The 14,313-nt window shown below is 39.1% G+C and overlaps 1 protein-coding gene across 1 annotated transcript in view; it reads left to right on the top strand.

Annotated features, from left to right (window-relative positions):
• Nucleotides 1-14,313, top strand: part of LOC131920854 (ATP-binding cassette sub-family G member 3-like) — a 51,571-nt gene that overhangs the window by 19,734 nt on the left and 17,524 nt on the right. Inside the window, exons 8-10 of the mRNA XM_059275314.1 lie at nt 369-613; nt 3,673-3,755; nt 6,974-7,063. Of these exons, the coding sequence (XP_059131297.1) occupies nt 369-613; nt 3,673-3,755; nt 6,974-7,063 (418 nt within the window). The remainder of the gene's footprint in view (nt 1-368; nt 614-3,672; nt 3,756-6,973; nt 7,064-14,313) is intronic.

The raw sequence follows: 14,313 nt of genomic DNA, 5'->3' as shown, positions 1-14,313 counted from the left end.
TGTTAAGGAATTACACAGGAGTAATTTTGTTATGCTCAAGATGTGGTGGGCTGAAGATGTAAGTCAGCTGGTGGAGTCCTTGCCTCAGATGCACCAAGCCTGGAGTTTGGTTGTAGCAGCACATAACTGTGTGTGCAGTGCATGCCTGTCATCACAGCACCTGAGACAGACACAGGAGGACCTGGAGAAGTTAAGGTCACTCTTGGCTTCATAGCAAATTTGAGGCCGGTCTGGGGTACATGAGACTGTCTCAGAAAAAAAAACAAAAACAAAACTGACACATAATTTATGTTATTCATGAAAAGTGTCTCAGGAAAATCAGTTTAATTATTTTCTGTTTCTTGTCTTTCTCCATTTTTATCCCAAAGCCAACAAATATACAGAGCTTTCTGAGAGACGGCACCAAGTCACAGAAAAATTAGGCAATATGTATACCAAGTCCTCCTTATACAGAGAAATGAGAACTGAACTGGATCCACTTTTAAGGGAACAGAAGACAGAGAGGAGCTCAGCCTTGGAGGAGATCATGTGTATCACCCCTTTCTGGCATCAGCTCAGATGGAATATCTCTCATTCACTCAAAAATATCCAGGATTTTGCACGGATAATTCGGGTAATCTGATGAACTATTTGAATTGTATTGTGAAAAATTTGAGTGGTGAGGTTGACCAGCTCCCTCTTTTTCCCCCAGGGTACTCTTGAGCAGGGAGAAGTGAGAAGTAAGTAGATAGGAGTATAGAGGAGAGAGACAGTTAGAAACACAGGATAGCTCGGGAGGGCCTGGGTCAAAACACACCAGCCCCTTCTTTCACTACTAAAGGGCTTTTAAAGGAATGCCAAGGGGTGGAGCAAAAGACCTCCCCCAGCACAGCCAAGTGCAGACCATCCCAGACACCTGGTAACCACACATGTAGCCAAGCCATCCCCTAATGCAGGCTTGCTGTGTAAAACAAGCACAGATCTCACTAGGAAGCTTTGTGGGCTACCACAAAGTGGGAACAATTTGTTTCTGAGTCTGTCTACTTCAGGGTCACATTTATCTTCTACTTCCTTCCATGTATTTGTCATTCCCACTCAGCATATAGAAATAGTCAATAAAGCAAGTAGAATGTGATTAGCTTTTTATTTACAGAGAATATATTTAGTCGTTGTTTTTTATTTAGAGGAAGTATAATGACTAATCCCAGTAGGAAACTTAATTCAGGGAAGGCAACAAGAAATTCAACACACCTGGGAGTTCCTCACACCTGTCTAATTCACCAGTGCATTGAACAAGCTTATGTCCAGGAATGAGAAAGGAAGTCAAAGGCTTTTTCCTGCTGTAACTTTTCATGTTGATGGATGGATGGTAATGAATAAACAGATACAGTTGCAGCATGTCAGATGACAGAATGGACTTTGGAGAAAGTCTAAGTAGGAAGGGTGGAGGTGACTGGGGAGGGAAAGGGGGTTGATCTGTAGTTGAAATCATGGGATGAGGAAACAGGGCCATTGATCCCCTCTGAGGAGCCTGTGCATGCACTGCCTGAGAGATGAGCCCAGTGCAGAGTGCTGTTCCTTATTGGAGTCCAGGGTGAGAACAGAAGCCACTCAGAGTGCAGTTCACACACAGATAGTGACTGGACTGAACAGTGCTCTTCCCTGTCAGCTGACTGGGAACTGGGAGGAAGTGAGGTTCCACTTTTCTTTAAACCAGCTCTGTAACAAGGATCGTCATGCCTTAAGATTTTCTGTTATTTTAATATGAACGTCACACATAAATGTGGTTCTTCCAGCTCATTGGGCCATCACTTATTCATTCATATTTATTTCATGATGTTGAGAATTCTGCTGTGTTAGTGTTTGATCCTGGGGCCTCAGCCATGAAAGGACAATCACTCTACCATGGACCTACCTCCCTGTCCCTGTCCAACCAGAACTTATAGTCAGTTCTGTTGTTAGTGTGTTGTTATTTACTCTCAGGAATTTAGTTTCTGTTGAACACTGAAAGGTCATGTGTTGTTGGCTGTAATAAAGCACCACTTACTTCCTAACATGTGTGCTGCCCTTTTCAGATTTCAATGTTGATTCCTTCTCTGCGTGTATGTGAATATTCTTACCATTTGAGTTGTACTGTCATTTGTTCCAACTGGTATTTGCTTATTTACTTGGGATTTTATGTCATAAAAGAGGCATTTTTAAGTCCATTGTTTTTGGGAAAAAAAGATTTAATAGGATTGGAAAAAAGTGAGTTACATTCATCAAATGGGATTACTCATTGTTCAACAGTGAGACAATATCATGAGGTAAGAAGTGTGTGTGTGTGTGTGTGTGTGTGTGTGTGTGTGTGTGTGTGTGTGTGTGTGTTCCTAACCATGCTAGGAATTGAGGACACATTTTAAAATTTTTAAATTTATTTTTTTAATGTATGGATATTTTGCCTGCATGTATATCTGTGCATCATGTGCATGCCTATGGAGGCCAGAAAAAGGCACCAGATCCTCTGAAACTGGAGTTACAGAAGGTTGTATGGGCCATTTAGGTGCTGGGAACTGAATCTCAGGTCCTCTGCAAGAGCAGCAAGTGCTCTTAACTGCTGAGCCTTATCTCCAAGCCCTGGGAATTTGGTTTCTAATTTATCAAGTTATGTGGTAGGATACTTTCCCTTAGATCATAAAATTCTACTTTTAAAACATCAGACGAATAATAGATTTGTTCATATAAGTTACAGCAGTATGTAGCCTTACTCCTTTGTTAAGTGAAGCACCTTTTAAAGCCATTTTAGCCCCAAACCAAAGCAGTGCAGGTCCTTGTGACTGTCTGCACAGACTGAGTGGATGGAGGTGGATGAGGGTCTGCAGGAGTTGGCAGCTTAGATGAGACTTGAGCACAGGCCGCTCTGGCTGAGGCTGATGGAGCAGCAGTGACAGAGATGAGGGGCAATGGGGCATCAGGTGACCCAGAGGACGCTGTCTGAACACTGTGGTGACAGCAATAGTGCTCGTTCCCACACAGGCACAGACTTCCCAGAGGTGACACAGTGAGGACCAGCTCCCCCCTTCTTAGCACACAAGATCCCACTGCTAGGAACTGGGTTGTGAATCATCTCCAGTTTTGTTATTTGGTTTGCAGTTGAGGGGATCAGGGCCAGGTCTAGTGTATGTTGTGCAGGGCTCTGCCACGGAGCTGTCCCCTGGCCTGGGGTGAACTTGTTTCTAACTGAAGAGTAAAGAAAGCCCGAGTTCTTTAAACCACTTGAAGTAGAAACTGCACATGTTCGCTGTACCAGAGCTGAGGTCTCAGTTTAGGTGAACACTTTTGTCACTTACTTTGGTTCGTCCCCAGCCTCCCCAGGTGCCTGCATCCTCTCCACCCTGTGTCATCCATGTTTCAGTACCTGAACTGAGCCCTTCACTGGCTGTTCCTGGTGGAGCACTGGGTGAAGTGTTAGCTTTTCCAGGTCTGTGCTCTCAGAGCCTCAGATTGCAGAGACCTTAATCTTCAGTTTAACACACAAGCAGTCTATTAACATGTGTGTTAATATTCTTCCAGGGACTCTGGCCAAAATGTAGTGTTTCTCTCACTGTAGAGATCTGAATATGAAGCCACATATCTTAAAATAATTGACAATGTGTAGAATACTTTGGACTCCTAATGGAATTTGTTTTCTTTTCCTCATTTTCTTTTTGAAAGCTAATTATCACAGCCATACTGGCTGTGTTTGTGGGTACTACTTTCCGTGGCCTAAGAAATGATTGTGCAGAAGTCCAGGCCAGGTAAGCCAATTTGGGTCCCTATTTTGAGAAAATGATCTCACTTTGTTCAAGTTTATCTAAATCCATTAAGAATTGGAATCTGTGACAAGAACAGAGTAAACATTTTATCATGTGATAGAGTGTGTTGTTACATTGAACGCTGAGTGGAAGAACTCACTTTTTCACATGTGTTTGTGTGTAGACAGCATGAAGCTCTACACAGCACACATTCACATTTTACCAGTTTTAGGGTATAGAGTAAATTCGTGTTATGTGACTATCACCACACTCTAAATGTAAGGCATTTAAAAAAAATCTTCCTGAAGGGAATTCTGTAGTACTGAAAGAAAACTCTACATACTACCCACTCCCGATTCCTGGCATCAACCATTCTACTTTCCGTCACTGAATGTGAGTAATGGCGAACCCTGAATTGGAGTCATACAAGCATCTGGGTTTTGGTGTTGTTTGGGTTTTGTTCTTTTTTGTTTTGGCTGGCTTGTTTCCATTGGTGTGACGTCTTTGGGTTCATCAAAGTGTGGCACATGTGGGAATATTTTGGGCTCTGTAAGGCAGAATAATAGTCCATTGTGTGTGTGTGCTGTGTTGCTTCCCATTCATCTGTGTCTGGAAATGTGGTTTGCTCTCACCTTTGGCTACTAAGAACCGTGCTGTTGAGTATGCAAGTACATCTATTTGAGCTCTGGACTTTTGCACTTTAAGGTAGAAAGCTTGAGTTGCCAAATCATAGGCCATAGGGTTAATTGTTTGAGGAACTGCTGTCCTGTCTCCAACTTCACTGAATTGTTTTATATCCTCACCAGCACAGCACAATTGTTCCAGTATGTCTACATCCTCACCCAGACTTAGGTTATTTCTTGTTTTTAATAAGTTATTTAAGAAAAAATAAATCACAATTCATTGGATATTTTATGAAGTGACTACAATTTCTCCTTTTAAATTGGAATGTTTTCTTTTCACTCCAAAATTATTCATTTCTTTACTTAATGTGTGAGGGCATGTGTGACCTACAGCATGCATGTGGAGGTCAGAAGACAGTTTACAAGAGCTGATCCCTCCACCACATGGGTTTCAGGATTGTACTCAAGGTCATCAAGAATGGCGGCAGTCATCTTATCTGCTGAACCATCTTACTGGCCCTTAAGTTTTCCTTGCTGTTGAGTTACAGTTATTTTTGTTTCTGAGATGTGAGTCCCCCACCAGAAACATGATCCACATACATTTCTTCCCTTCTGTGTATTGCCTTTTTATTTTGTTTATAATGCCTTGGTACATAAATGTTTTTAGTTTACCTATTTATTCATATTTTGTTGCTCTGGTGCCAATTTTCTTGAACATATTTGCTTTGTTTGAATGTGAGTGTGGAGTAATAGGATGGGACTCAATTTTTCCTGACTTGTCTTATAGATGTCACTATTGTGGTCCTTGTCTAATTTGAGCTATAATGTGGCTTTTAAGATATCCTTTCATATTAAATCTTTTTAATGACTACAGCATGTTCCAGATGTAGTTTCTTATCAGGATCACAATTTTCAGAGTTTTCATTGTAATTTATGAGTGGCACACCAGTGTTTCTCAACTGGGTTCTCTGCTTGACACCCACAGCCTCAGGGCTCCTCCCAGTGGCCAGAGAGACTTGACCATGAAGTTCTGTTGGCTTAGTGTTTGTATGAATGTATGTGTGTGTGCATGTGTGTAAGTGAGTGTGTATATATGTGTGTGTTGTTTGTTATATGTCCAGGTTTGTGTGGGGTGCTCTCATGTGTATGTGAATGTGTACATGTGCATGTTGGTGAGCATACATGTGTCTCCAAGGGAGGTCAGAAGTTGATGCCAGGTTTTCCTCGATGACCCTCCACTTTCTTTTTCCAGGCAGGTCCCTCACTGGATCTAGAGCTCCTTGACTTGGCCAGACTGGCTGGCTAATGAGCTCCAAGCATCCATCTCTGTACCCTTTATCACTGGATTTACAGATGAGAAGTACTGTGCATGGGTACTTTTATATGTGTTCTAGGCATTTGAACTCAGATCCTCACAGCTGCATGGCAGACACATTGCTGAATGGGCCATCTCCATAGCCACACAAATCTGTTTTGATGTGTGGGAAACAGCGATTAATTTTGAAGAAAAGAATAAACATAAGAATTACTTCTATGAATTGCTTTCTGTGTGGATCAGAAGTTAGTCTGCAGTGAGGTGACTGATCCATCTGTTTCCATCTGTCCTCTTTTCACCTTCCTGAAGACCAAGGTCTGGATGCTTTCCAAATCTGCTTGTTTGTGCCCTGTGTAGATGGCACATCCTAACCCAGCAGAGCACAGACAAGACAGACAGTGTAGACACTGTCACAGGAAGCTTTCAGACATAAACTCTGAAAAACCTGATGTGCAAATGTTATTGGAAAATGCAGACATAAAAAAAGATGTATTAGCCATTTTGTCCTATTATTTTTATAAATTGTGAAATGCCCTTAATTTGTATTTTTCACTTCCTCTGCTACCAGTACTTTATAAGAAGTTGGACTTGTGACAATGGCCTTTGTATGTGGTTTATTTCTGTTGTCCTGAGTAGTGGTTGATTCTTTTGGTTAGTGTGCTGGTTAGTTTTTGTCAGGTTGGCACCAGTCAGAGTCCTGTGGGAAGAAGGAACCACAATTAAGGAAATTCATCTATCAGGTTGGCTTGTAGGCAAGTCTGTGGGACATTTTCTTGATTAGTGATGGATGTTGGAGGGGCCAGCTTGCTCCCCATGGCTTGCTTATCCTGCTTTCTTATAAAAATTAGGACTACCAGCTCAGGGATTCACGACCCACAATGGGCTGGGCCCTCCTTCATCCATCATTAATTAAGAAAATGCCTTACAACTGGATCTAATGGAGGCATTTTCTCAATTGAGGTTCCTTCCTCTCAGATAATCCTAGCTTGTGTCAAGTTGACATAAAACTAACCAGCACAGCCTGCCCTTGAACTCGACTGACAGATGGTTTTGATCCACCATGTGGGTGCTGCCAACCAAACTTGGGTCCTTTGCAAAAGCAACAAACACTCTTTACTGCTGAGCCATATTTCTAATACTGCTTTTTTTTTTTTAAAAAAAAAAAAAAAAAGAATAGATATGTGTAATGTTATTTAATCTACCAAACAAGGTGTATTGGAAAAAAAAAAAAACCATCATAATGTTGAGTTTACTGTTGCTTTTGCCTCATTCTCTCCTGGCAGAGCTGGCCTGCTCTTCATGGTCACCACCTTCCAGTGTATCTCAAGTGTGTCTTCCGGAGAGCTCTTCATGGCTGACAGGGATCGCTTTCTGTGAGTAACCCCTGCTCTAGAAGCAGGCATCAGGTTGTGGGTGATCAAGTTAATTATATTCATAGATGGGCCTAGAATGTTATCTCATGAATTACCAGTAATCCTCCTTTTTTTCTTGTTTATTTAGTTGAAATAAGCAAATTATGAAATTTTGTGTTTATCATGTGGTATCATGATTTGAAGTATGTAAAGAGATTGTTAATATTAGCTGAAAATGGATGGGAAATCAAGAGCAGAGGTGTCTGCTGCTTAGAGAGTTTCAATATTGGGGTGAGATCATCAGATCTCAGTGCTGTAGACAATACAGTAGTAGAGGGCTGAACATAACAGGAAATTCATGACCCCTCCCCAAAGAAAAAAGTCAGGGTTTCATAGAGCTTATGTGTACTGGGTTCAGCAGCACATTGGAGTTGGAGAGGTACAGCTGCACAAGAATGAGAGTCTCCTCTTGATGGAGGGCTGGAAAGAGCCAGACAGTAGCTGTGTAGAAAAGGGCTGTTTATCTCCTGTGTTTTTTAAACAGGGAAGAACCTTTTCCCTGTTGGCCTATATTTCAGATTCAATGCTCTCAAAGATGGCCAAGATTTGTCTCCAAGTACATGCCCAGGAGAGGAGTCACAAGAGATAAGCTGATGGCCTTACTTAGTAGTCAGAGCACTTGCTTTGTGTGCCTGAAACTCTTTGTTAGATTCACAGTATCATAAAACCCTGAGCATGGCTGTTTTTCTGTAATCCCAGCATTTGGGGCCAGGGTAGAGGCAGGAGGATGGTCATTCTTGTCTACATATGGAATTTAAGGTCCCTTGCACTGGTGATCCTTTTATCAAAAAAATGTCAGAGATGAAGACACTGGGAAGGCAAGAACTTAGGATCTTGAAGGTCTGGAAGGGAAAGGATTAGGTTTGGTATCTGGTAAAGATTCACAGTTGTAAAGAGAGATTATTGAAGAAATATATCTGTATGTAGATTTAACAGTCTTATTAAATAAGAAACACAGAGCCAAATGCAGAGTTAAAAGCCCAAGAGGTCAGAGCAGTAGCTAAGAGCTGACACTAAAACCATTTCTTACTCCTCGCTGCCAATGCTGTTCTTCCCCCCAGAAAGAGACCTACTTCTTGTGTGTCTGTCTTTTTATTGACTTTCTGTTCTGCCTTCTCATTGGTTGTAAACCCAACCACATGACGTCCTCAGCACTGCCTGTCTGTACAGACCTCCAGGTCTTCTATGGTTGGTATTGAGATTAAAAGCGTGTGTCTCCATGCTGGTGGTATCCTTGAACACACAGAGATCTGCCTGTCATGTGATTGGGATTAAAGGTATGCGCCACCACTGCCCAGCTCTTGCTATGGCTTGCTATTAGCTCTGACCCCCAGGCAAATTTATTTATTAACATACAAATAAAACCACATTTCAGTACAAATAAAATATCACCATATTTCCCCTTTTCTATTTTAATAAAAAGAAAAAAGGAAAAAAGTTGTAACTAATATAAGAAAAACTATATACAAAAGTACAATAACTATATACCATATAAACAAGCAATAAATACCTAAACAATGTCTAGTCCACTTGCATTTGACAAATTCAGAGAAAATAATTCCATTATCTATCCTATTTTGCTAAGTCCAAAATGTACCTGATTCACTTTCTATCCTAACTTATATTACTAACAGAACTATCTTATAATGTCTTTCAAATTTATACACTTACTCTTTAGTGAGTTTCTTTTCTAAAATTCTTAACAAGGAAAACTATAACTATCTAAACTTTAACTACCTAATCTCCAACTCCCTCAGAGACTCAAAAAGGAAATAATATTACCTAACAAAAATAAAAACAGGAAGTGCACACAAGCAGCTTCCAAAAAAAAAAATGTGAGTTGACAGAAACAGCCAGCTGCCTGGACAGTCACCTGAGGTTTCTCCACAGTGTTGGGGCATCATCTTCAGCCTATAGGCTTAGCGTATCTGACAGATTTTTTTGTGAACTAGGATGTACACAAGGTTAACAGTTTGACCTCACATTTAGTGAGAGCAGTCCATGTACCAGAAACACATGAATTCCACTAGTGTCCTGTCATGACTCAGGATTTTAAATTCTGGAAATTGTTGATGTTTTTTGAATTCAGCTGTCCATTCTTCTTGGCTGTGTGTGTGTGTGTGTGTGTGTGTGTGTGTGTGTGTGTGTGTGTGTGGTGTGGCTTCATCTCGGCATCCTGTTCTTCTCCATATCCCTCTATTAAATGCTAGTCTACCATTGAGAGGTTAGACTCTGTCATCTTAGTTACACTTCAAGAACAATTGTTTCAGCTGCTGTTCCACTGCACATCAGAAGCCATCGGACCACTGCCTGTTCAGCTGCCTTCGAAAAAAAGGGCACTATACTTTTCCACATAGCAAAGGCCACTTCAGGGATGGTGCCATACTGTCCTGGCCTCAGAAGATGCTTTTTGATAAAACCACAACCACACTTGTCTTGGCAAGAATCGGTAGTCCTTTGTTTCGTGTCCTGTCTGTCCATTTTGTCTTGTTTGTCAGCAGTTGATTTGAGGATACTTTGTTGTCCAGTGGCTAACTTTTGCCACAATGAAAGTTAACTCCATATGCAGTTTCTTCAATGTCCATATTTTCTCTGAAGTAGATTTGTACTGCCAGGAGCTGACACGTCTCATAGTCATAACAAAAAAGAAAAATTTTCTAACTTATTAAAACATTTTAAATGCCGTATTCTGTAGATCTCTGAAGGGTTTGAAGATGACTTGTCCATCTGAAATATATCTGCTCAATCTTGAAAACATACCTAATATGACTACAAGTTCTATTGTCATGTCTAATTACTAACTTTCATTTCTTTATATCCTAATAGTTGGTAATAATAACATTCAAGGATCAGCAAATTTCATTACATTGTTAAATGAATGGTGTAAGTACAATATCTTGAATGAGATTAGAAATATATGTATGGCATTTTCTAACAATATCAATCTCAATATATATAATTTGCATACAATATAAAACAATCCAATCCAATGTAAAGTATTTAAAACTAGTAATTGTCTTTTTTTTTAAACATGAACCTTAAATCTAATCTCCTTTGCTTATCCCTTTTCCTAACCCTTAACAACAACTTGTAACCAACCCTGCTAAACAATGAAAATTATCCCAGACCCAAAACCCATTAAAAAGCCAAAAATGATCTGCCCCACACCACCTCTTTGGGAAGGTGGGCTTCGTATTCTTAAAATTGCTTCCTGCTGGGGATGGGCGAAGGTATCTTTATTCTGAAAAAAAATTTTTGGGTTAATTGTCAAATTCTAGGAAAGGTAGGTATATCTTTTGTTATCCAGTCTGTGCATAATGCCAAAGTTCAGGGTTTATCTCAAGTCCTTATTCAAGTAGTCTTTGAAACTGGATCATCTCAGCTAGCCCTCTCAAAATTGCTCTGAGCACTTTGTAGTCCAAAGCTGATCTGTAGATGGTGGTTGTCAGCTTAGTGATATTATTATTGTCCACGTGGAATTATTGTTGTTGTGGGGCCCCATCTTCTTCCTTGAGACTTCAGTTGATGTTTGGACTGGCTGTGATTTCCTGCAGAAAACCGATAAGAGACTCGAACACAAAAACATGTATAGGCAGCTAATTGAAGCCTTTTTTTTTTTAGAATTAGTATTCTATATGACCATTATTATCTTAACAAAGTTTAAAATGTATATATACATATATATTAATCATGTAAATTTTGATATAAAATTCATGCTTTAAGAAAACTTTAAAGAATCAGAATAGAATAAGTGAATTGAGATTAGTAGTAATAGAATAGTCCCTTAATTAATTTGGTTTTTCTCCTGTCCCATATCAGAAGATGGCTCTTTCTTGTGCATGATACAACATGTTTGAATTTAAAGAAGGAGAGAGCCATTCTCCAACTCCAAAGCCAGCTTTAAATTTTAATTGAACTGGGACTACAAGAAGACCAATAGTGTTAAATTTCTTTAGAGAAGAGCAGAAACAAACATTTAGGAAGACTTAAGAAATTTTGTAGATGATATACGAATAGGCCATTTTACTCTTTTTCTTGGGACAGATGATTTGTCCTTTTTCTTCAGTTGTCTCATTTGTCCAGTGTTCTTCAGATTCCTTAGCCTTCATTCTCTTAAAAGACAAAAACAAAAACCTTTACCCAAAACTAATTTTTGGGAGGTTCCCTTTTGGCAAGTTATAGCTGATTAAATGAAAAGCATGTGTTACTGGTATAAGTTAGTTTAAATTGAATGGTCACACTGGTTGATGAACTATCACCTCTTCTAATTAAGAGGTCTCTCTTGTTCAAATCAAACCTTTATCAATTTTGATGGTATCCACAGCTTATCTTCTCCTGGAGAAACAAAAGCAAAACCTCGTCCCCAATGTAACACATATCCTGGTTTCCATTCTGAAGTCAGCACTTCCTTATAGTATATAGGCTGATTTAATTCTGTAGTTTTTCTATTATCCAATGTCTCTCTGCAGCTGCTGTTCCTTTCTCATTGGCATTGAGAAAATTCAAAGTTAATAGAGCATTATGCAGTCTATTTCTGGGGGCTTTTGTCACCCCTTTCTGTTTATTTAGCATATCTTTTAGAGTTCTGTTTGATCTTTCTATAACTGCTTGGCCTGTAGGATTATGTGGTATACCTGTAATATGCTTTATATTGTAATAAGCAAAAAAACTGTTTCATTTAAACAGAGACATATGCTAGAGCATTGTCAGTTTTAATTTGTGCAGGTATACCCATGATGGCCATAACTTCTAGCAAATGAGTGATTACAGAATCAGCTTTTTCAGAACTCAAAGCAGTTGCTCATTGGAATCCTGAATAAGTATCAATGGTATGGTGTACATATTTCAATTTTCCAAATTCTGAAAAGTGAAACACATCCGTCTGCCAGATTTCATTCCTCTGAGTACCCTTTGGGTTACATCCTGTTGGCAATGGCATCTGATTGTAAAAGAAACAAGTAGGACATTTCCTTCCAATTTCCTTGGCTTATTGCCAGGTTATGGAAAAATACTTTTTTAAACCTTTACTATTGACATGATGTTTTTTATGAAATTCTGAGGCTTCCAGCACATTTCCTATCAATAATTTATCAATCTCATCATTACCTTGTGCTAGAGGGCCTGGCAGACCCATATGGGATCGGATGTGAGTTATATATAAAGGATGACTCCTTTTCCTGATTGTATTTTGTAACTGAATAAATAGTGAAGCTAATTCTGATGCATCAGGGATAAATTCTGCAGTCTCAATATGTAATACCAATCTTTTAGCATACTGAGAGTCAGTTACTATGTTGAGAGGTTCTGAAAAATCCATTAATACCAACAGAATAGCATACAATTCCGATTTTTGAACTGAATTATAATGAGTTTGAACCACTTTACTTAAATTTTCTGATTTATAACCTGCCTTTCCTTGTTTGTTTGCATCTGTATAAAATGTATGAACTCCAGATATAGGTTTTCCCCCTACAATTTGAAGCAAAATCCAATCAGCTCTCTTTATAAGATCAATTCTAGTGCTTTTGGGATATTTACTGTTAATTTCTCCAAAAAAAAATTACTGCAAGCTCTTTGCCAAGGTTCACTTTCTGTCCATAATTTTTCAGTGTCCTGCTTAGTTAAAGGTACAACAATTTCTGCTGGGTCTATTCCTGCTAATTGACAAAGTCTCAATTTTCCTTTCAAAATTAAGTCAGAGATTTTTTCCACATAATTTTTAAATTTTTTATTCGGTTTATTTAGTAAAAAATATCTATTCCAATATAATATCTTCCCTCTGCATTAAAATTCCTGTAGGAGAATGCCTAGATGGTAAAATAACCAAAATGCAATCAAGCTTTGGATCGATACTATCTATGTGTCCTTTGTGTACTTTCTTTTCTACCAAGGCCAATTCTTTCTCAGCTTCAGGTGATAATTCTCTTGGACTATTTAAGTCCTTGTCACCTTCTAAGTAAGGTTTTGAACAAATTATTCAGTTCATCATTCTTTACCCCAACAATAGTTTGTAGATGAGAAATGTCTCCAAATAATCTTTGAAAGTCATTAAGAGTCTGTAGTCGATCTCTCCTAATTTGCATCTTTTGGGGTATAATTTTTTTGTAGCTCTATTTTATATCCTAAATAGTTAATAGATTCTCTTCTTTGTATCTTTTCAGGAGCAATTTGTAATCCCCAGCAAGGCAAATTTTTCTTCTTCAAACATTCTTTCTAAAGTATCTGCATTTGAGTCAGCTAGTAAAATATCATCCATATAATGATAAATTATAGATTCAGGAAATTTTTTACGTATCACTTCCAATGGCTGTTGTACAAAATGTTGGCGCAAGGTTCAACATTCCCTATGGGAGGACCCTCCATAGGGAATCTCTTAACTGGTTGAGAATTATTATAAGTAGGCACTGTGAAAGCAAATCTTTCTCTGTCTTTTTCTTGTAAGGGTATTGAAAAGAAACAGTCTTTTAAATCAATAATTATGAGAGGCCATCCTTTTGGTAACAGAGTAAGTAAAGGAATTGCGGATTGTAGAGAGCCCATTAGCTGAATTACTTTGTTAATTGCTCTAAGGTCTGTTATTAGTCTCCATTTACTGGATTTCTTTTTAATAACAAATACAGGAGAATTCCAAGGGCTGGTTGATTCTTCAATATGCTGAGCATTTAACTGTTCTTCTACCAGCTCTTCTAAAGCCTGGAGTTTCTCTGTTGTTAAAGGCCATTGATGAACCCATGCAGACTTGTCTGTTAACCATTTTAAATGTAGAGCTGTTGGTGTCTTTGGAAGATCATCAGTTGTTGTGCCCTGTTCTTGTATAATATGGATGGCTGGTGACCACACATTAGAATAATATCTTCTAATATTTCTCTCAGAAACATGTGCTAGTTTATTGTAGCTTAAGTTTTCCTGCCTGGCCCACAGTCAGGATATATCTCTTTCACCTGCCAGTCCCACAGCCTCTCAGACCCGACCAAGTAAACACAGAGACTTATGTTGCTTTCAAACTGTATGGCCGTGGCAGGCTTCTTGCTAACTGTTCTTATAGCTTAAATTAATCCATTTCCTTTAATCTATACCTTGCCACATGGCTCGTGGCTTACCGGCATCTTCACAAGCTGTTTCTCATCATGGCGACTGGCAGTGTCTCTCTGACTCAGCCTTTCACTTCCCAGCTTTATTCTCCTCCTTGCCCCGCCTATACTTCCTGCCTA

Source organism: Peromyscus eremicus, chromosome 10 (genome assembly GCF_949786415.1).
Source record: "Peromyscus eremicus chromosome 10, PerEre_H2_v1, whole genome shotgun sequence".
Taxonomy (NCBI): domain Eukaryota; kingdom Metazoa; phylum Chordata; class Mammalia; order Rodentia; family Cricetidae; genus Peromyscus; species Peromyscus eremicus.
Note: the sequence above shows the minus strand (reverse complement) of the source record. Positions and strands in the feature narration are given on the sequence as shown.